Consider the following 23325-nt stretch of genomic DNA (forward strand, 5'->3'; position numbering starts at 1 on the left):
TTTAAGTGCAGGAGATTAAACTCAGGTCCTTGGACGTGCTAGGAAGAACTCTATCACTTTGCCACATCTCCAGGCCCCATTCCATCTTAACTACTACTATCTATGACACTCAGATCACATATCACATTCCAAATGGTGCTATTCTGTTACAGAGAGGCTAAGAAAGAGTCCAGGTAGCTGTACGATTTAGAGACTCAGTACAGACAGCAAAAGAGTGAATACTGTATAAATGTAGAGAGACTATAGGTGGTCAGATAAAGGGTTAGTGAACTAAGCATAGAACCATCAAGGTGAAAGAATCTTGGAAGTGGGCAGCATCAAAGAGTAAGGAAACCTTGATTTTTAGAATGATGACTTCCGGGATCAGTGGTTTGTCACCACAGTAACCTGCTGGGCAGAGCCTGTGACCTGCGGTCTATCGCAGGTGATGAGTTAGTGTTGCTATAATTACTGGCCACTTAGGTTCAGAGCTCAGGTTCATTTGCTCATTGCTGACCAAACCAAAGGAGGCCATATAATTAAAGTGAAAAGATTTATTTAAATTTCGTGCCAAGGAGCTAGAGCAACCTATTTGCCTTGAAATCATCATCTCACTGTATACTGGTGGGCAATAGTCTTTTATAGTGAGGGACAGAGAGCATAGAGAGACAATGCTGATCTCCAACTTATTTTATCACTTCATTTGTCCCATTTCTTGTGAAAAGGAAACTGGGTTCCAATCTTCTAGGTGTCAGTATCTGCATATTCTGTCATTTCATTGGGGTTGAGAAGAGGTGGTGGTGGTGGCGATGTGCTCAGCAAGGACAACTTTGGAGTGTGGTGGTGTGTGCCTGTAATCCCAGGACTTGGAAGGCTGAAAACAGGAGGATCACTAGGAGTCTGATCTGTGTAGTGGGACCCTGTAGACCCTGTACTAACTACATTAAAAGAAAAAAAAAATAAATAAAGACAAACTTTGGACAAGTTGTCCATTGCTTTAAGAAGGCTTTTTAAACTTGCATTTTTTGGTAGTGTTTACACTCTGTTTGCAGTCTCACATTTCTGGTAATGGGGTTGTATCATTTTTTGGTCTAATAAATTCATGAGCCTTTAGTCCCTGTTATAGTCCAATAAGCCCAAGTGTCTATGTGTCCCCTGTTTAATTCAGGAACTTCACAGATGGTAATCTTTATTAACACAAATGGATTATTTATCCTACTCTATCTTGTAATTGTGCTGTGTGACTGGTGGCTATTCTTCTTTGTCAGTTTTGTGTGCCCAGTATCTGGTGGTTGTCTACTTGCACCCACCCAATGGAAGTCATTTGACCTTGGCATTTGCAGACACAATGGAATAAGCCAGGGCAAACTGCTGCTTTCTAAAATGGAATAACTAAGGGCAGAGCACAGCCAGCTCTCTACAAGCCTCAAGGTCTTCCATAGTGTCTGACACAGAAGAGACGCTCAGTAAACACTGAGTGACTGAACATGTTAGTTCATGAAAAGTGGCTGCTAGTCCCAATCTTGCCTGCATAAGAGCCCTGTTGACACTGAATTATAAATAGAAACAAAAACCAAAGGAGAGAGGAAATGGGAAAGGGGTAGGTAGATAGCAGAAAATGTAGTTACTAGTAAGTGTATTAGAAAGCGAGAGATGGAGACAAATCAGGGGAAAAACTATGATATGAAATAGACTATTCTGATTTGTAAGTTTATGACATTTTAAAAAAAGAACAGATTTATTTGAAAGAAGAAAATGATGTGTAAAAAATTAAGTAAATCTTGAGAACAGAATGGTTTATCCATGAGTCAGAAGGAACATTAAGCAAGTTAAAAAATATAAAAGACCATGAAAAGATACACTGATGGATAAGGAACTATGTGGGAAGTTTATTAGGGCAGGCCCTCCGCATGGGGTGGATGTTCCGGGGCAGCACAGGATGGCTGTGCAGGATCTCCTGGATCTTGTCCAGGCAGCTCTGGTTTGCTGCTATGCCTTCTTCAAACTCTCGGCGCTTCTCTTCCTTCTCTGCCTCTCGGGCTTGCTGCTGGTGGGCTATTTGCATCTGAAGCTGCTTCCTGTACTCCTGGGCTAGGCCACAGCGTCTAAAGCATTAGACATTTCAAATATAAAACTATAAAAGTAGGCACGTGGATTTATTCAGATTACAATTAAGATACAATTTGTGAAACCAATTTAAAATATTTCCAGTAAAATCAGAATAAGTGCTTGTATATCTAAAAATGCTCACAGCGAACTGTTCAGAAAGCCATGCTTTGTGGTGCATGTCTGTAATCCGAGCTCCTCACAAGGCTGAAGCAAGTTTGTTAAATTCAAGGGTTACCCAGGCAATGTAATGAGATTCTGTTTTGAAATAAAATTTAAGAATAGCTGGGGATGTAGCTCATCACTCCCTGGGTTTAATAATACCCAATACTGGGGGAAAAACCAGGGAGAGTGGCAAACAAACAGATCAGAAACTCAGTAATGGGTTTAGCCAGGCGTGCTGCTTTTGCTTTTCTTTTGTCCTTCCAGAGGCTGGCCTGCCTGCTCTCTCTTCTGCTCAGGGTCTAAATAGGGACGCCTGTAGTGACCTGGCACTGCTGAGGACTGGGTCGGTCATCCTACCATTCAGTTCAGTATTAACTAGACCATTTTTTGGCTTAGACAGTATAAGCAACACTTTTACTGTAAAATGACACACTTAAAAATTTCTGAGATGGGTTTTATTGCAATAAAACAAACCGACATAAAAATACTTACCATCTTAACTATTTTAAGCACTCAGTACAGTAAGTGTAATTATATTGTTGTAAAAGGGATCTCCAAAACGTTTACATATTGCAAATATGAAACTCATGAACATTAAGCTCCAACTCTCTTTCTCCCTCCTCCCTCAGCTCCTGATAACCACATTCTACTTCACCTTTCTATGGATTGGATATCTCATAAAAGCAGAACCACACAGTATCTGTCTTTTTGTGAGTGGCTTATTTCACTTAGTATAATGTCTTCAAGGTTCATCCATATTGCAGTATGTGACAGAGTTTCCTTTCTTTCAACACCTGTGTTACAGGCCATTGTATTGGTAAGAAAAATTTCTGAGATGTCCTAAATTGACTTACAAGGGCCCAAGGATGGAGGAGGGGAGAGATAAGAAAAGTCAAACGCTTAAAAGCTGTGGACCAAACCAACAAAAGAATGTTTCAACATTTCTGAGTGATAAAACCTTAAATCCTGTCATGACCTTGTAAGTCACACCCAAGACCTGGTCCTTTTTCTGGCCAGCATCAGTAATACCTCGATAACTGCTTTTATTTTAGATCTCTTGAGCTCTAGAATTTTATACATGCTACATTTTGGTTAACTTTTCATTTGTTGATGGATATTTAGGTTCCTTTTACCTCTACTAGAAATGGTGCTCTTGTGAATATGTCTTTGAGATCTTGCTTTCAATTCTTTCTGAATCCCAGATATGAGATTTTTGGATCATGTTCTACGTTAATTTATTTTTTAAAAGGGAAACTTCATACTGTTTTCCTTGGAGGTTGTACCATTTCCCAATTTATAAATCACATTTTAAATATTAGCTGTGGCATAAGAATTTTATTTGGTGTTTATCCCCAGTTCTGGCACAGAGCTCCTAAAGCCCTAAGAGCTTCCCAAGGGACAAGAGTTTCTTTGATTATTCCTAAGGGCATCTTAGTCAAGGGAACTGGGTGAGACCCCTAGAAAACCTTAGGGTGGGGAAGTCAATAACACATTAATTATGACACATTTATTTCATGTTAAAAAACTGGTTGCAGTGGTAAAAGTCATAAATAAAACCTAATTGTACCTTGCAAAATTCTCCTCCTCTTCACGGTTAAGTTCTTTAAGACCCTTATTTATGCGTTCCTGTTCCATAGCACGTTCTTCCTCTTCTTTGGCTTTTCGTTGTACTGAGAAAGACAAAAAGAAATTATTTGCCAGATCCCTTTTTCAGAAGACCTGCTCATATCTTTGAAGGTACCAAAGTTGGAAATCACTTTCACTGAAGGCATCACTGGGTTGGACCTTGGATCAGGGAGAAAGAAGCAGCTCTTGTATGCAGGATCCATACTGACTTCCTCTTGGCCAATTTTTCTTATTAATAAGAAGGATTATAAAATAAATATTCTATAATAGATAAAGTTCTTATAAGATGATAATAAAAATTTAGGCATCCCAATAGAAAATAAGACAAAGGAAACAAAGAGCATTCGCAAAAGGTTAAGTACAACCAACCACATATTCCTAACTCATGAGGGAAAATTATAATACATAGTGGAAATACTCAAAGTTAGGAACAGAGAATTCTTGGGTGGTATTCCACAATTCCTGGAATTATGTTTGCTTCTGTTTCTTTGTTTATAAATAATACCAAATATTCAATAATTTTAAATTATCATTGATGAATATAAAAACCTTCTTAGTTTATAAGCACTCTTCTCATTTTCTAAAAATTCCATCTAATACTGGCTTAACAATTTTTGAATGCTGTGATAATTCCTGGGGTGAATAATTAATCAATAGAACCAGGATTAGTTTTCTTTTGGGAAGTGGGTGGTACTGAGAATCAAACTTGGGACCTTGTGCTTGGCAGGCAGGCACTGTGCTGCACATCCCCTAGTTTGTTTGTTACAAAGTGCACTTATATGAGACCATTACCCTAAGATTAAATGTGTCTATCTAGTGCACCTCTGGCCAGTGACAGAAATCTGAACATTGCAGTTAACGCTCTCAAAATACATTACTCTGTTGGACTGGCGAGATAGCTCAGTGGTTTAAAGTGTCTTCTTAGGCAAGCGTGCAGGGACTGTAGTTCAATCCCTGGCACCACATGCTGTGCCAGCCCTGTCCCCAGGGTGAGCTAAGCCAGCCACCAAAATAAATAAATAAATAAATTACTCTGTGACCAAGTAGAGGCTGAGGGAATAGTAGTATAGTGTATTATAAGAGACATATTGTAACCATGAGATTAAAAGTAGCCATGCAGCCCACTTAGGTACCCCACAGGGTTGACACTATATGTCACTTGGTAGCACGATGCGACCAGGTCCAGTGAGTCCAGGAGACAAGACCACCACTGCACAGATATAACTCTCAGAAAACTTAAAGCTTATTCTTGTAAAAATAAATTAAGCTCCTTTATGAAGGAAACAGTAACTGATAAGGACTGGATTCAGGCATAGAAAGGGGGAAGAATTCCCCAAATTTCGAGAATGTTCTCCAGATAGAAATCCTCCTGGTCAGTTAGTCGCTGAGATGTGAGCAAAGCACAGTACAAGCCCTGGCGAGAGAACTTTTTTGAGTGGAGAAACACAAGTATTTGAGCTGGCCTTGAGTCTCAAGCTCAAGAGCATCCACATGCCGAAAAAGCTTACTAAGCAAAGATACCAAAATGGAAACACCACTGGAAAGAGAAAAAGACAAAAAGGGTGAGGGGGAGATGGTATGCCACTTTCCCCTGTGCTCTGTAATCACCAAAGTACACAGCATTCAAATGACGTACTTTAACTTTGAGAATCTCTCCTGGTGCTGCTCAGAATCTGCTGGAATGTGAAATTCTTCATACCCACTTAGATAAAGTTTACAAAAGAAAGGATCCTACTTCAATTTTTGCCTTACTCCTAATATAGCATATGTTCCTACTTAAATATCTCAGTTGTTACCTAAAGTGAAGTAAGGGCAAACACTAAAATAAGTGTAATTCAGTTCCTTACATTTTTCTTGAACTTGGAGTTTTCTTGTACACATGACTTCATTCATGAGTTGCTTTCTTGCCTGCTTTTCAAGTCTCAGCTCCTTGTCCTTCTCAGCCAACTTCTTTTGCTTCTCTTCCTCTAATATTTTGTCCAATTCTTTCTCCTGAGCTTTTTCTTCCTCACGTCGCTGTAGCAAATATTTAAGATATATCTTCTGTTCTCTTACCATGTCTTCCTACATAACACATACATTTAAAATTTTTAGGTATGACAGTGATGCTAAGTATGTTTAAAAATAAAGATACAATCCCAATCTTTTGGAGCCATGTACTAAAATATTTGTAGCTCATCTATTATGTCTAGGGCTTACTTCAAATACTGAAGAGCACTGGTGGGTATAGATGAAATCAAGAAGGGGTAGGCATGGTGGTAGACACCTGTAATTCCAGCATTTGGAAGGCTGAGGCAGGAAGATCACTGTGAGTGCAATGGTAGCTTGAACGACACAGTGAGATCCTGGAGAAGCAGGGGGTGGGGGGGAGAGACTACTAATTGATGACTTCTGAAGCTAGGTGATGAGATACATAAGGACTCATTATTACACTGGTTTTTGTATCTGTTTGAATTATTTCACAATGCTTGATTGAATAAATGCATTAAAATATTTTCCAAAAGGGTTTCTTAAAGCAGTTTCCAAATCATTTTCAAAAATAAAAGTTAAGTTCCCTTAGGTTGATGCAATTTTTTTAAAAAATGTATTTGGTTGTTCCAAGGTCTCACTACACAGCTCCGACTCATGGTGATACTCCTGCTTTCAGCCTCCCCAGCACTGGGATTACAGGGGTGCACAAGCATACCTGGACTCTGGCCCTCTCAACTCACCCTGTGGGTGGGGCTGGCCTGGCATGTAGTGCTGAGGATCGAACCACAGTTCCTGCACTTGACTAAGCTTACCTAAGCAGGCGCTTTAGTCCACTAGGCTATCTTACTGGCCCCAGTTGATGTAATCTTTTTTTTTTTATTACAGTTGATATAATCTTAACCTTACAAAATAAGTCACTATAGCTATTATAGCACTGTCATCCTGAGTGGTAATCATCTAATAATTACACTCTGGAATAACCTAGGGAAACTTTAGGAAGTACTAGAGAGCACTGAGGGGGCACCTTAGCTTTAGAGTACTTACTTAGCAATGCACAAGGTCTTAGGCTTCATCCCAACCACTTCAAGGAGGAAAACAACCCCCAGAGCCTTTGCTTTAATGGATAACTTTTAAGTTTCCCAGGTGAGTATAATATGCAACTCTTGGCTTAGTATGCAGTTATTTTTAACTCACTGCTTCCAAGTAGCAGCAATGATCTGATGACGTGAATTTTTTTTTTACAGTACTGAGGACTGAACCCAGGGCATGAGGCAGCGCTGCCAGGCAAGTGCTCTGAGCTACCGCCTCAGCCTTTTTTATCTTAAGATGGGAATCTCACTAAGTTGTCCAAGTTGGGTTCAAATTCTGATCCTCCTGCATCACCATGCCCCTGAAATTATAGGTGTGCATCACTGAGCCTGCCATGAGTTCATCTAAATAAAAGACAATTGACCAACTAAAAAATGGGCAAAGGAGGTCAGTAGACTTCAGAGTTTTCCCAGGAACATGTATAAATGGCCAATCAGCATAGGAAAAGAAGGTCAACATGATTAGCTTTAGGGAAATATAAATGGCATTATCATTTTGGAAAACAGTTTGGTAAAAAGTTTAAACATAGTTATGTTATGACCATATAATTCTACTCCAGGAAGTGTGCCCAAAAGAAATGACAACATACACCCAGGTAAAAACTGTAAGTCAATGTTCACAGCAGCATTATTCATAATAATCCAAAAGTGAAAACAACCCATATGTCTATTAGCTATTATAAATAAACAAAATTGACATAGTCATACAATGGAATATTAGACAGTCAAATAATAAAATGGTACATGTTGTAACATGGATAAACCTTGAAAACATTATGCTAAGGAAAAGAAGCCAATGAGAAGGTCATATAACATGATTGCACTCATGTGATAATCCAGGGTGAAAAAATCTATAGAGATAGAAAATAGGATAGTAGTAGCATATGGGCTCAGGGTAGGTAAGAAGAATCAGTGAAAATGTTTTAAACTAGGCTGTGGTTATGGGTACACATTGCCTATATACACACTAAATTCCACTGAACTCTGCACTCTAAATGGGTGAGCTACATGTTATATGAATCATAGTTCAGTAATTGTATTTTCAAAATATGATTCAATTGAAAAAACTTAACTAAAAACACAAGCAAATCAATTACTAATGTGCAAGAAATGTGAAGAGACAGTTCACTAAAGGTGACATACAGATGTCAGATAAGAATATGAAAAGTTGCTCAGCATCATGTGCCATTAGAGAAGTGCAAATTACATGTTAATGAGATACCACTATATATCTATGAGAATAAAGTTATCACTACACATCTTTCAGAATAAAGTAAAAATAGTTACAACATCAAATGTGGAGAAACTGGATTGCTCTTGCCCTGTTGGTGGGAAATACAACTATCCTAAAAAAGTTTTACAGCTTTCTTTCCTTCCTGCCTGCCTGCCTGCCTGCCTGCCTGCCTGCCTGCCTTCCTTCCTTCCTTCCTTCCTTCCTTCCTTCCTTCCTTCCTTCCTTCCTTCCTTCCCTCCTTCCCCTCCCCTCCCCTTCCCTCCTGTCCTCCCTGCTTTCCTCCTTCCCTCCCTCTCTCCCTCCCCCTGTCCCTCTCACTGTTGGAGATCAAACTCAGGAGCCTACAATGCCAAAACCCCCATTGTGCTCTACCAGTTAGCCACACCCCATGCCCCAGAACTTTCAGTTTCTTCATAAAATTAAATATGCAACCACCATATGACCTAGCAATTATACTTCTGGGCGTTTATCCCCCAAAATGAAAATTTGTGTCCACACAAAAAACTATAGTCAAATGTTCATAGTAGTTTTACTCAGAATAGCCATAAATTGGAAACAATACAAATATATTTCAACAGGTGAGTGGTTAAGAAATTTGCAGTAAATTTTTACCATGATTCCTATTCAAGAATAAAAAGAAATGAACTGCTGATAGGTTTAATAACTTGGATAAATCACCAAGGTTATGTACAATAAAAATATCAATTCCAAAAGATTGTATAATACACATCCTTTCCTTTATGTAACATTCTTGAAATGAAATTATCAAAAATAGAAAAGGCTATGGTTAGCAAAGGATTCATTAAGGTGAGGGGTCGGGCAAAAGATTGATTACAAAAGGGTGACACGATGGATCCTTGTGGAGATGGAAATGTTCTGTATTTTGACTGAATCAATGTCAATATTCCAATCTTGATATTGTACTGAAGGCTTTTTCTTTGGGAGGAGGAGGGGGCACAGTATCAGGAATCAAACTCAGGACCTCATACTTGCCAGGCAGGTGCTGTGCCACTGAGCTAAATCCCTGGCCCCTATATTGGACTTCTGCAAGATATCACAATTATTTCTTAAAATGGCATGTGAATATACAATTATCTGGAGAAAAGTTTCACTGAAAAGCAAGGACAAAAGTGGCTTTCAGTGGCATAGAGTGCCCTAGCATCTGCAGGCCCTGTGTTCAAGCTCCAAGACACTCCAAAACCCAAACCAAACCAAACAATCCAAAAAACAAAGCACCTGTAGGAAAAGCACAAAACTTTTCCAAGTTCAGTACAAATTCCAAAGGTACAAGTAGCTAAATAAATATAAAACTCCTTTCCCTAATCTCTTCACCCTAAGATCTTACATATTCTGCAAGTTTCAACTTAAATGCCACTTTCTCCATGTTGACTTCCCAAATTGCAGAAGTTCTCAAACTTGAATGAGCATGACTAATCACCTATGGCTGCTTATTAAAAGACAGACATCTTGTTCCTGTGAGATTTAATTTGGAGATTCTAATTCTGAAGTGTGTGGATTTGTCTCCCATCTCCTTTGGATGGTGCTGGTGCTCAGAGCAGCACCATTATACTTTGGGCCACTTTCCACCTGCTTGAGAACTCAACAGGTAATCCTCTGAGCACCTACTATGCGCTAAATAAATGTCTTACTCTTTTTTGCTTCTTTTTATCTGTCTCTTCCTGTAAGTCTTGAAGGGCTCTCTGCACAAGCTTCATGTTCAAATCCTGCTCTTCCCTGTATTCCTGCTGAAGATATTCCATCTTCTCTTGTAAGGCCTTCTGTAAGACATTTCTAACTTCCTGTTTTGTCCGCTGTTCCTTTAGCTTTTCTTGTTCATGTTCAAGTTTAACCTGTGCATTGTCCTTTTCCTAAGGTTGAACAATAAGAAAGATAATGCATCAATCACTACAGTTGGACGAAACTTGTTCTATGAAATGAGACTAAGCGATTTCTTTGAGATCCGACATATGAATACACACACACACACACACACACACACACACACACACACACAAATTGAGAGTTACTATAAGAAATAAAACTTGCTTTTTCATGGCAGAGTTAGCAATAAAGCTTCAGAAAATTGCTGCATCTGTATGTGATTATTAGGTAACAAGTAACTGCGGATTTTGAAAATGCAAAAAAGTATAAAGAGAAGTCACCTTCAACCCCAGTCCGCATCACCCACCAGTACTGTTAGTATTCTGGCGTACTGACCTCTGTGCAGCTGTGCACCTCTATGAGGGCTGACTGAAAACTAAGGTGAATGCTTAAATTTTTAAAAATATATTTACAGTAAAAGACACAGTGCCTTTACTCCTCAACATACTTTCCCTCAGCCCCGACACCCTCATCCCACTGCGCCTACCACCTCTCAAGCAGCTCTGGAAGTCCTTTCCTTAGTTCTTTAGTTGCACTGTCGTGGCTGCTTTCATGTCCTGAACTGAGGCAAAATGTTTATAATATATGGCCATTTTGACTCTGGGGACGAATAGAAAGTCACATGGTGCCAGATCCAGCCAGTGACACAGATGGGAACTCGGCATAATGTCTTCACGAGGCTGCCTTTCCCTTGGCTCACACTGGGCAGCAGCATCCACCAGACAGTATTTATTGTCACACCTCATAAAGACACTCGTGGTTCGACCCCTGGTGCCAAAAAATATAAATAAATAAAAAATAAAGGGACTCATAAAATAAGGCTTTCAGAACTACTTCAGAAAGTGACAAGAACGACGGGATAAATATGTTTAAAGCAAGTAGTATGTTGAGGATTAATGGCAATGTCTTTTACTGAAATAAAATTTCTAAAATTTAAACATTCACTCTATATTTCAATCCTACCTCATAGATTTGCATACATTATTAAACAGCAATAAGAATCCCCAAATGGAAATGTGCTCCTTGTAAACCTGCCCGGGCCCTCAGGCACGCTGTACAGTAACAAGCCTGCAAGTTGTACTCCTCCACCCAAGAGGCCATCACCCCCTCACAGCACAGGAAAATGCCCACCAGCAGGCGTGCCTCCTCTTCTTTCAGCCGCTGCTCTGCCTGCCTCTGCGCCTGCATGCTGGCAAGCTGGGCATCCAGCCCCAGGCGCGTGTTCTCCACCAGCTCCTTCTGTCTCCTCTCCTGCTGGGCTTCTCGCCTTTCTTTGGCTAAGCGGTCTTCCTCCCAGAGCCTTGCGAACATCTGCTCTTCTATCACCTTTTGCCTCTTTTGCTCTTCATTAAAAGCTATCTGTGCTTTCCGCTCCTCACACACCGTCTTCTGATGGAGGCAGAACAATTCGTTACGGAGCTCTTCACAGCGTTCCCTAAAGAATGGTTTTGAAAAGATGAAGTATTTCGTGAGGCACTGCTCTATTTAGGCACATACCTCCAGCCATTCACAGCAGCAGGAAGAATCAAAGACCTGGATGTAGGCCATCTGTGCACAGGAAACATGAGGGAGCAGCATGGACACAGACACCAGGAAGCCCCTCTCAGACCAGGCACCAGAGTCAGGAAGAGCAAACTTGGAGTCCTAGTTCGCCATTTCCTGTGTGACTATGGATCAAAACCTCTGCCTATCAGAACTTGCTTCCTCATCTATAAAATAATTGCCATTCAAGTTTCTGGTACAACTGAGAAAGAACAGATGTAAATGCCTGACAGATGGGGGCTCAATAAATGGTGACTATTACCTATTACTATTACTGTAGAGGAAATGCAGGAGTGATGGGTACCACAGAATTGTGCTACCAAGGAATGGGTCTATATAGCCCAGGTTCTTGCACACAAGGAAAGAACAGCCAAGTGTATATCCAGTAGCAAGCAGCAAGCAGCTATATTTATTGAAGATCACAGGAAGCTATACTTAGGGAAAGTCTGTGCCTGCAGAATATAAGGCAGTCAGAAAAGGTGGCAGGGTGACAGACAGTAAAAGCATTGCACAGAGGACACAGTGCACGGAAACAGCAACAGCAACATCACACTTAGATAAAACAGGCTTTTAGAGTTGGAAGGATTTGCACCTAAGCCCAGGTATCTCCCCTTGAATCTGTAGCTGTGACTGACAGGAAGGATTGACAGTGTGCTGAGTCATCTTAGGGGCTCTCCACATGCATGCCTGTCCCAGAATTCACTATGACTTAATTAATGAATGACACATTTAGGATGTGAGAATAGGTGAAAGTGACTAAGGTCAGGCATGCATGTGCTCTCACCTAAAGCATCAAGGATCTGCTGGGGCTTTGTTAGTTTATTTTCTATTTCTCTTAGGGCAGTGGAAGCAGGAATGACCATAGGATGCTACTTAGAATTAAGTGAGTAGAAGGGAGTGACTCCCTCAGGTCCATTGTTTATAACTGTACTATTTAGTGGGTTAGGGATTAGTTAAGAGCCTTTGCTACCACTTCCAAGGAAAGCCCTAAGGATGGGGTAGGCATATCATACCAAAACTTCTCCATTGCTCCTATAACCCTGGCAAGGCCCATGTTCATCAACGAGGTTCCTTTCCAAGTTAAGGACACAGCCCTACTATTGCTACCCTTCTGCCTTTTCACACCCAGCCTGATGTACCATCCAGGAAGAAATGCTCTTTCAGTAACTGTTCAAATCCCACCCTTCCTTTCAGTTTAGTAAGTCAAATGTCCTTAAAAGTTCTTCCTTGAAAAAAAAAAAAAGAAAAGTTCTTCCTTGAGCCCATGATGGTTTGAATATGCTTTACCAAGGTTCATGTACTAGAAGTTTGGTCCTCAGTGGTGTTGAGAAGTGATGGGCCTTTAAAAAGGAGGTGCCCAGTGGGAGGTCATCAGGCCATGGGCAGTATCCTCATGCATGGGTTAATGCTATTATAAAGAGCAAGCCCCATCCTCTTGCTTTTTCACTTGTGTATGTGCCCCTTCTGCATATGGCAGGTTCCCCTGCCACTTTTCCATCGTGTTATGCTTCTGCCAGAGGGCCCATGCTAGAACACTGACACTGTAGTATGCATACTCTTCACCAGAATAGCGCATCAAATAAACCTCGTTATAAGTTGTCTAGCCTCAAATATTTTAATTTAATTTTATTTTGAAACACAAAAGCAAGAACAAAAATCAGAAACAAAGACAGAAACAGGGCAACATACAGTAATACACGTCACAGATTTTCAAACCAATAATAGTTAATTAACGTTTGATATATTATCTATTTTTTATCATCAAATCTGTTGCTCAGATTAACAGATATAGTTATGTAAAACTGGACACATGGTTGATTCCTGCTTTCTTTCAAGAAAACTTAAACCCTCAAATATTTTGTTTGGGAAAAAAATAACTATAGCCACTCTGGAAGTTTAGGAATTTCTTTAAAAACCAAACATATACATATGCTCCAGCAATAGCATATAGCAATTTTCCTAAAGAAATAAAAACTCATGATTACACAAAAAACAAATATTACACAAATATTTCTTTAAAATTCACATATAATACCCATAAACTAAAAACAATGAAAATGTTCTTCAGTAAGTGAATGGTTTAAACAAACAAGCACATCCATTTAATGTACCAGTAAAAGAAAAACTAGCAATAACTGCAACTACTTGGAAGGACTTCAAAGGCATTATCACACTGAGTGGAAAAAGCCAATCTTAAAAGATCACATATGAAGACTCCACATTTTAAAAATTGATGAAATTATGGAAGTAGAGATTTAGTGGTTGACGGGTAAGAAATGCTGTGGATGACTTCGATGAGAGAAAAAGGATAGCAGACGGGAAACCTCCGAGGTGAAGGATGGTTGAGTGTTTCCTTTCTTCTTCTAGTTATGTCTTCAAAGCCTCATGCAGTCTAGTAGGGACAGGGTCAGAGGTAGTTGGATCTAGGGAATGTGATGCTGGGATTAAAGATGCTTCATCCTGGATGTGGGACACTATCAATAAGATTATAGACTGGATAGAATATAAAAGCAACTTATGCTACTGCTGCTGCTGCTTGCGCTTTTCTGCCAGCCCTCCCATGCCATGGACTATTTCTCTTCTCTGGCATGCTGCCCAGTGGGGAGCCAGATGATTATGGACTAAAACCTTTACAAACTGTGGGGTGGAATAAACCTTTCCTCCTTTAACTTTGGGTGTTGGGCATTTTGTCTTAGCAATGAGAAAAGATACCCTCCTAAGCCTCAGGTACTCAAATGGAGCTTCTGGAAGATGACTGGATCATAGGTATGTGATAGTGGATTAGTCCACATTGGAAGGCTGGAAAGTACATCAGGTGGGGAAAGCTGAATCATTGTAGACATGGCCCAGAGGAGTATGAGTTTCTCCTTTGATGTCTGATGAGTACACTGAATGCCCAGGATCTAAAAATGGGATCATCATAGGTAGGGATTGGAAGTGAATCAGAAGTCCAGGTGATCAGACCCTGAGGATCAGAATACAGGCATTCAATGAAGAACAGGAAGACTAATACACAGCACAGACAGAGACTACAGCAGTAGGGAACAAACCCAACTTTGTCAAAGACCTGCTAGGACAAGACTTTAAAAGAACTTCCTGCCAACACCAAGAATGAGGTTAATAGCCAAAATTGTAGAGGACCTGAGCAGCTCTCCTTGAAAGAAGAAAAATCATCTCCATTTTGGCCAAGCCTGACCCTATATCCTTGTACTGATAAGTACAAAGCTGGCTAGGACTTTTCCTTATCCCTTCAATTGGCTTTAAGCAATGCATATTGGTCTAGCCAAGGTGCTGGTGGCAGTCTTTGAAGACAGCACATGTGTTTTGCTGGTAACCCCTACCTGCTGCTCTTTAATAGGAGCTGGGTTGAAGCAGGACAAAGAGCAAATGCTCCACACTGTTGGCTGAGATCGAGCTGGGGCTTGAAAGATTACACATCAGAGCTGAAGCACTGGACCCCAAAACATCAGATACTATATCAACAGTTCAATGCAAATTACTTTTGCTGCATATCCTTCTCACCACATGTGGCATAGATAAATGCAGATCTTCTACCTAGCCCAGCTCATGTCACTCACGGACTTCCCACCACTCAGTCACTCATCCTCAAGCCACTCCCCTCTTCACAAATGAATAAAAAGATAGGTTTGGTTTTGAGTAAGGGCCTTTTTCTCAGATAGCCATCACATGGCTGGACTTAGGATTCCTTGGCTCCCCATAACTATAAATATGCCTTCACGTCCTTATTCTCACAGTGGCTTGAACTGGAAGTGGTAGATTGGAATTAACTTGATGGGATTCCAATAATGTATCCATGGGATTACAATTATAGATGAGGACCAGGAATGGCTCTCTACAAAAATAAGTAACAAAATCAGTAATAAAATCACTTGGTACTTCAGTCAGTACCCTTATTTTCTGTTATCCATAAATATAATTAGCAAAGCTTAAAGCTATGATAACTGTACACACTCCCCTATAATTTACTGTAAATTAGAATTTCTAAATGTTTTTAAATATGCCAAATGGAGAATCTATGTGTTTCACCATTCCATTACCTGAACTGTTGGTCTAACTTTGCAGCCACAAAATTCTGTCTTTCTCTTTCTTTCTTCTCTTTCAATAACTTGGTTTTCTCTCTCATTTTATCTTTTTTCTCCTCAACGGTTTCTTCTTTCCGTTGCATTTCAATAAAATATTCATTTTCTTCTGCCGCTAACAGTTCACGTAACCTAAAACAGACAAAAAATGTGAAACTGTCATGCCATTTTATTGCTTTTTGCTATACTAAATTTTAAAATTATCAAATCATGAACTTTGTAGGAGAAAAAGATCATCATAGTCCTCCATAAAATAAGACATTGATCTGTGCAATATTTTATTTGATCATATACAGATGGAATATGATGTATCTTCAAGAAAAGAAGTATAATGGACAGATTTCAACTTAAGAAACAAAATGCAAAACAATATATTCTTTTGCTTTCTATCAAAAGTAAAAATATTAATTACATCTTGCACTGTGGGAGGGACTTGGTCAGAGCCAGGAGGCCTGTTGTTGTGTGTGAACTATGTTAGAGGCAAACTATGGGGCCACTGAAGACGACAATTTGGAAGAAATGGAAGAGGAAGTACGGCTTAAGAGAAAAAGACAAAGAAATGTGGACAAAGATCCTGTGAAGGAAAATGTAGAAAAATCTAAGAGGAGGCAAGGCCGCCCTCCAGCTGAGAATCTGTCTCCAAATCCCTCCAAACTGACAAAATAGATGAACACTATCATTGGTACTGTGATCAACTACAAAGATAGTTCAGGTGGCAGCTCACTGGAGTCTTCATTCAGTTACCTTCCAGGAAAGAGTTACCAGAATACTATGAATTAATTAGGAAGCCAGTGGATTTCAAAAAAATAGGGGAAAGAATTTGTAATCATAAGCACCGGAGCCTGGGTGACCTGGAGAAAGATGTCATGCTTCTGTGTCACAATGTTCAGACATTCATCTTGGAGGGATCCTAGATCTATGAAGACTCCATTGTCTTACAGTCGGTGTTAAGAGTGTGAGGGAGAAAACTGCCAAAGAGGAAGAAAGCAATGAGGAAGAGGAAGAGGAGTCTGAGGCAAAATCTGCTAAGATGAAAATCAAGCTCAATAAGAGATAAGAAAGGCTGGGACAAAGGAAAAGGCCAAGAAAGGGCCAAATCGAGGTAAGCAAAGCCAGTTGTGAGAGCCTTTGACAGCGATGAAGAGCAGGATGAAAACAACCAGTCGGAAGCAAGTGGGATGATGAGTGACCCCTGTCGTGGACCTGAGTATTTTTCCTCTCTTCTCCCATTTCTACCCGGTGGCTTTACATGTCCTGTGGCCACTGGGTTCTTTGTGTCCTCCTCCTCATCTTATAAACTAGCTTTAGAATACTGCCAGACAAACATATGATATCATGGTATAAAAAACACAAAGTTTGTAACATCTTGTGACCAAATGGGTCTCAAAGATTAAAGCAAACAAAAGCTTTTGATGGAAAATGTGGGTGGATAGTATATTTCTATGGGTGGGTGTAATTTGGTAAAGGTTTGTGCCTGGTTTTATCACCTGTTTGGATGAGATTTTTGTCTTTTGTAGCACTGGTAACCAGAAGAAGCCATGAAAAGCCACTCGTTATTTTATTTTTCATCAGGCAATTTTCAAGATTTTTATTTGTTCGGTATTTTTTTTTTTTTTACACTGTGGTACATATAAGCAACTTAAAAATGCTGTTTAAATTGTATAAGATTTATGTTTACTGTAAACGTTGCTTAATTTTTTTTGCTCTTGATTTTAAAAAAATTTTGTTGAAAACACTATTGAATATTGTGATCTAGGGGGCCTGGCCTTAGCTCAGTTGTTTAAGTGGCTGCTTCCACAATGCTGTCAGCCTCAGGTTGCTGTAGTTCGATCCCCACAACACACCAGCCAGCCAAACCACCCCTTAGGGCATTTAGAGAAAAAAAAAAAAAAAAAAAAAAAAAAAACTTAATATTGTGATCTATATATATATATAGTGTACTAGATGGCTTCTTTTGTCCACCTGATTTCCTACGTCACCAGTTTGCATTGTCTCCATCTCCCTAAAGTGTACTTAATCTTTGCTTTCTTTGAATAATGTCTTTGGGTGCAAGTCATAAGCCTGAGGCAAATAAAATTACAGTAATTTCAAAAAAAAAGTTAAAATATTTATGTGCAATAGCTATTGTTTTTTTGTTGTTGTTGTTGTTTTTGCTTCTGATTTAAACATGAATAACTCAGCCATGATATTGGCTATACTTGAATTCTTATATATTTTGTATGTGTGTGTGTTTATGTGTGTGGTACCAGGGGTTGAACCCAGGGCTTTCATATTGATCTACATCCCCAGGGCTTTTTCTTTTCATTTTGAGACAAGGACTTGCTAAGTCATTAAGCTGTTTGCCCAGAGTGGGCCTGAATCTGTGATCCTCTCCTTACAACATACTGTACCAGAGGGCTGGGACTCTAGTCCTGCATCACCATGGCTTACACTTGATTTTTTGACACTTGGTTTTCTTACACTTGATTTTTCTGACAGGCCAATATCAAGGTATGGTTTCAGAAATGCCTTGGAGTATGGGTCACTAGGTTTGTAGGCTTACTTATTTCGCCTTTCTTCAGTGTTGATGATAAACCCTTGCATGGCATCTTTAATTCTTGCTTGCACAAGGCTGTGAAAATACTTGCGATCAATGTGCTGATCCCACTGCACTTTCAGGCGATCCTGTTCAATTGACTTAATGGAAGCCAAAGTAGCATGATGCTTCTGGTGGCTGCGTTTAATTCTTTCCTGATGTTGCTCAGTTCCTGGGCCTTTGGGAGGCTTGGCTCTCTTAAAATACAAAATCAACTATCACTTATAATAAACCAAATGTCAATAGCATATTTTCAAATAATACCTTACCAATAGCCATACTCATAATAAATATTGGGCATAAAAAGCTAATGCATCTTGTTAAAACTAAAAACAGCTTAAGCATACAAGGAGTAACTTGTTTCATTCTGAGCTTATACCTAAGATGTCACCAAATCAGTCTCAAATACAGATGCTCTTTGACTTATGATGGGGCTATTTCCTGACAAATTCATTGTAAGATGAAAATTGCATAAGTAAAAATGTGTATTAACCACACCTAATCTACTGAACATCACAGTTTAGCAACACAGTACACTGTGGACAGTATTTCATATTTGCCCTCATAATCTTACATTCACTGAAAGCTATGACTTGATGCTCTCCCCAGCATCTGGATATCATCACACTATTCATTGCTAGCCTTGTGTCTTACTTTTTCATTACTCAGACAAAATACTTGAGACCCATTAGTTAGGAACAAGTTTATTCCAGCTCACAGTTTATAGAGATGTCAGTCAACAGTAGGCTGCTTCCAAGTCAAGGTGGCATGGCAAGGGAGAAACAGTCCATGGCAGGGCAGAATGAGACAGCAAAGCAGCAAGCTTCTCTTTATTTATTTATTAAATGTATTTGGTATAGGGTTTCTTTATGCTGCTCGGACTCATAGTGATCCTCCTGTTTTCAGCCTTCCCAGCACTGGGGTTACAAGGCATGCACCACCATGCCTAGTATCAGTGGCTGGCTCAGTATGCCTGGGGGTGGGGCTGGCAGGGCATGTGGTGCCTGGGATCGAACTCTGGTCTCTGCGCTTGCCCTATGCAGGCCCTTAGTCCACTGAGCTATCTTGCCAGCCCCCTCCCTTTCCTTTTATATTCTGTTCAGGCTGCAAACCTACTGAATGGTGATATCCACACCCAGGGTGGGTCTTCTGTCTTCTATAAATCTATTCAGCCACACCCAGAACCATGCCAAACCAATCAGTAGACTAATCCAGTTATCACACACCCACAGTCAATATTCACACAACCTAGATCCAACCATCTCTGAAAGGCCCCAACTATGAGCGCATGAGACTTTGCCTGTGTAGGGCAGACATTTACATATAAGTCATAACATCTTAGAATAGACCCAAGTTCAAAATTCAAAGTGGACTTTCTACTGAATGCCTATTACTTTTGCACCACTGTTAAGTATCAAAGAAGGTCAAATCATAGTTTGTAAATTGTATTTTTAAAATGTTGTTTGAAATTATAAATTTCATATTTTTATAGGACTCTGGAGAGTATTTAGTCAAAACCATCTGCTCAAGGTGGTTCAAATAATAAAGGCAGACCAGATAGTACAAGAATTACAGGTCTTTAGTCAGGCATATGCCTGTAACCCCAGCACTTGGCAGGCTGAGGTAGGAGGACTGCTGCAAGTTTGACGCTAGCCCTGGGCTACATAATAAGTTCAAGGTCAGCCTAACAATACAGTGAGACACTACCTCAAAAAAAAATTTAGGTCTTTCCATTCCTTACTTTGATCTTGACACCATTACATAGTGTTACACCATAAGACACAATACCACCATTAAAATACTTTCAATAAGAAAAGACTACCACCTAAGTCTGTCTATAGGCTATAGAAAAGGGAGTGGTCAGATAGCACAAGAGAGCTATGAAAATGAACTAAGGAAAGAAGCAATGTAGCGAGGAAGGAGGGGGAGAACAAAGAAAAGACAAATAGAAAAAAAGCTGTGGCAGAACATTATTCGTATTTCTATGGTTTCCAGAAGTTTGGATACTTCCAGCCCAAGCTTGGTATTTCCAGCAACAGTTTTATTTCATCATCCTTAGGTAGGGTGTGAGCTTTGGGGGTTCTGAATCACAGTAAAAAAATCCTGAAGTTATGAGGCAGAGAGTCATTCTGGTAAATTATATTTAAATTTTATCAGTGTCAGGATTACCAGAATATGGGTGCTTAGTATTTGTGATAAAATCTGGGAAAAGAAAACCAGTATTTGAAAATGGCTTGATCAAAGATTTTGGGCTTGGAGTCCCATATCAGGCACCTACATGTAACTGAACAAGATACAGCCAGTCTAAAGTAGGAGGGAAAACGATGCTGGAAGTCCTATGAGAAGTAGCCAATCTGCATTAGAAATATTCGGAGCCAGAGAACTACTATTCTCTAATATTTCTGGCACTTTGTGAATGCAGAATTTGTGACAGCAAGGGCCACCACAGAACTCAGACTCCTGGTATACATGTGGGCTGAAAATAGGAAACATGAGCTGAGGTCATCTATAAGCAATTGTCTTGAGTTGTCAGGATAGAACTAGGCTCTGTGATATCTTTTGTCCAAAGAGAGAAATCGGGGTGAGGAGTGGCAGAAAACATCATGAGCAGTAGCTAGAGGACCAGGAAGTCCGTTAAGCCTTCGGGTATTCAAACTAGACTCCAGTCAAGGGAGGACTGTCTCCAGATGAATCAAATTTGACCTAGAGTTCTCTAACCAAGTGATGCTAAACCAGGCCATCTTGTTATTGCTCAAAATCTGTATTACTCAGTAGAAATATAACATAAAATATATATGTAACTTCTAGTAGCAACATTTAAAAAGTGAGAAAAAACATTTTGATAACATTATTTAATCAATATATGCAAATATCAATCCAATATGTGACTCTTGAACATTTCAAGTGGTCAAAAGCCATGTGTGTCAGAAATGGTGACACACACCTGAAATCACACCACTTAGGAAGCTGAGGCAAGAGGATTGCCACAAGTTTGAGGCCAGCCTGAAGACTCCGTGATAAAAAAACAAAAGCCATGTGTGGTCAGTGGCTACCATATTGGACACTGAAGATCTGAAACATGCTGAAGGCAAAGTAACACAGGATTTATTAATGACTTTGTACTTTCAAGGTCACTGAAGGTTTTTGTTACTATTATAGCTTCCAAAAGTACAGTTTACAGTTTAATGTTCTAAGAAGAATCATACCTTCAAACTAAGTTTAATTCTGGCCTTCATCCATCAAAATGTTCAGCAAGTTACTTAATCTCACTCTGAGTTTTCTCATTTGCTGTATGAGCAAAATAAATATCCTTCCAATAGGTGTACAATACATTTTAAATTTTTTTCTCCTGGAGAGTTGTTTAGAGTGCAAGCCTTATCGCTTAGTGGCTTTAATTCTTCCTTTATCATAGTTCTATTCCCTCTAACGTTTGTATTTCTTATGACACTCAGATAACTGAGGAACATATGCACCAACTCTGGCCCCTCTTTTTCTCCTAATTCTTCTATAAGCACAAGTCTTTAATAACCCTGCTTTTTTGATTTGGGGTATTTTTTGCTGTTCCTTATTGGTTTCCAACATAAGTAACTGCCAGCACCCAACAAATGGCCCAGCCCCCAAGCACTGTTTGGATAGAGGAACCACAGATCTGTTTCTTTCATTAAATCTGTCAAGATTATCACCTTGAACTCTACAGCCCAAAGAAGCTTCCATTCTACTGAGTTCCAGCTCCTTACCTTACAATACTTGGACCTAGAGAAAATGGAGCAGGTCCATAGGTTGACCTAAATTTGCTGTGTGCCCAGTGGAGAATACAACTATATCCTTGATTATTCTTGATCATTTTTTCACAAACTGACATTGTAGACAATATAGATTATAATTTACTGTTAACCTTTAATGGTTCATGCATGAGCAGGTAGGTTCTGCAATTTCTAAGAGTGTAAGCTTTATGAAGGCAGGGATAATGCTTCTAATGAGGTCTATGTAAACTTTCCAAGGTCACCAGACTCACTTGTTATCTTCCATGTTGCTGTTCACACAGCAGGGGCTGAGGGAATAACCGTAACTGCCTGATGAAGAGGTAGGTTTTCTGCCTGTAAAAACCAATCTGTAGGAACAAAGAACTACAGGTGCTTGGACCAGTAGTTTTAGGGGTTCTCAGCAAGATCTATCAAGCACACAGCATTCCCACTGCCTACTGCCATCACCCCAACGGTGGAGACAACCACCTGATGTGGTCTGCGTGGGAACTTATGTGCCTTGCCTAGTTACTGGTTCGGCTGGCACAGGAAAGCTTCCACAGCCAAACACAACCCCCCACAGTTCAATCCTCCTTTCACAGGTGACTTTACTAGGGGCATAGGCTCAGCCCAAGATCATTCTGCTAAATCTCCACCACCCCAGATCTTGGTGCTTCCCATCCAGTGCCTTTTCTGCGTCTTGGAGACTGAGAAGACCCAAAATCTCAAGTGGTGATTCTCCAAATACAGACTTTTATGTTTTGTGACCGGAGGCTCTGTGGGAGAATAGACCGGTAAGAGAGAAGTGGAAAAAAAGATATGAAAGCCATCTTAGGTTTCTTTAAAAATTCAATCCTTTTAATCCAGCACCTGCTGTCCTAGAGAAAACCCCGCTTAGGAGATGCGCTGCGCTGTACCAGGCTGGAAAGTGTGGATGGAGAGAACTGCAGGGTTCTGCCTCCGTATCTTGCACTTACCACGCTCACCACTTTGGGAGTGGGGCCCTTGACCTCCCGCTGCACGATACCAAACCGCTGGCTGTACATTTTTGGCTCCCGTTGGTAGGAGGAACTACCGTGACCTGCTGAACCAGCCTCCTCTACCGACCCAGAGATCTGGTTGCTATGGTGAGTCTCGAGGCGAAGGAGGGCGGGCAAACGGAAGTTGATCTCGTTGTCATGGGGCCCACAGACGCCGGCCTGCACTTGCAACTTCCTCTTGCAGCCCCAGAATTGGGTCTGCGCCAGCAGCTGAGTTCCGGCCCCTGGCCTGGCTCCTCAAGGGCTCAGAATGGCCGGAAAAACTGCTTTAAGCA

At 40.2% G+C, this 23325-nt stretch overlaps 1 protein-coding gene across 1 annotated transcript; it reads right to left on the reverse strand.

Moving 5' to 3' along the window:
- Nucleotides 1–1787: 1787 nt before the first annotated feature.
- Nucleotides 1788–23113, reverse strand: Cfap53 (cilia and flagella associated protein 53). Its single transcript, XM_004623726.2, has 8 exons — nucleotides 22988–23113; nucleotides 18235–18464; nucleotides 15651–15824; nucleotides 11182–11485; nucleotides 9819–10037; nucleotides 5724–5940; nucleotides 3818–3920; nucleotides 1788–2084 (listed from the first exon to the last, which is right to left on the reverse strand). Exons 1-8 carry the CDS (start codon nucleotides 23054–23056, stop codon nucleotides 1856–1858), a joined length of 1545 nt encoding a protein of 514 aa, XP_004623783.1. The 5' UTR covers nucleotides 23057–23113; the 3' UTR covers nucleotides 1788–1855.
- Nucleotides 23114–23325: the final 212 nt, after the last annotated feature.

This window comes from Octodon degus, unplaced genomic scaffold, assembly GCF_000260255.1.
Source record: "Octodon degus isolate 3935 unplaced genomic scaffold, OctDeg1.0 scaffold00003, whole genome shotgun sequence".
In the NCBI taxonomy this organism is placed as follows: domain Eukaryota; kingdom Metazoa; phylum Chordata; class Mammalia; order Rodentia; family Octodontidae; genus Octodon; species Octodon degus.

Bases quoted from the DNA above. Each gene is read 5' to 3' on its own strand.
- Cfap53 (XM_004623726.2), bottom strand. From the start codon at position 23,056: ATGTACAGCCAGCGGTTTGGTATCGTGCAGCGGGAGGTCAAGGGCCCC. The intron at 3,921-5,723 runs GTAAGGAACTGA...TGTCTTTCTCAG, and splicing joins ACTCCAAGTTCAAGAAAAAT to TACAACGAAAAGCCAAAGAA. The intron at 2,085-3,817 runs GTACAATTAGGT...CTAATGCTTTAG, and splicing joins GAGGAGGAGAATTTTGCAAG to ACGCTGTGGCCTAGCCCAGG.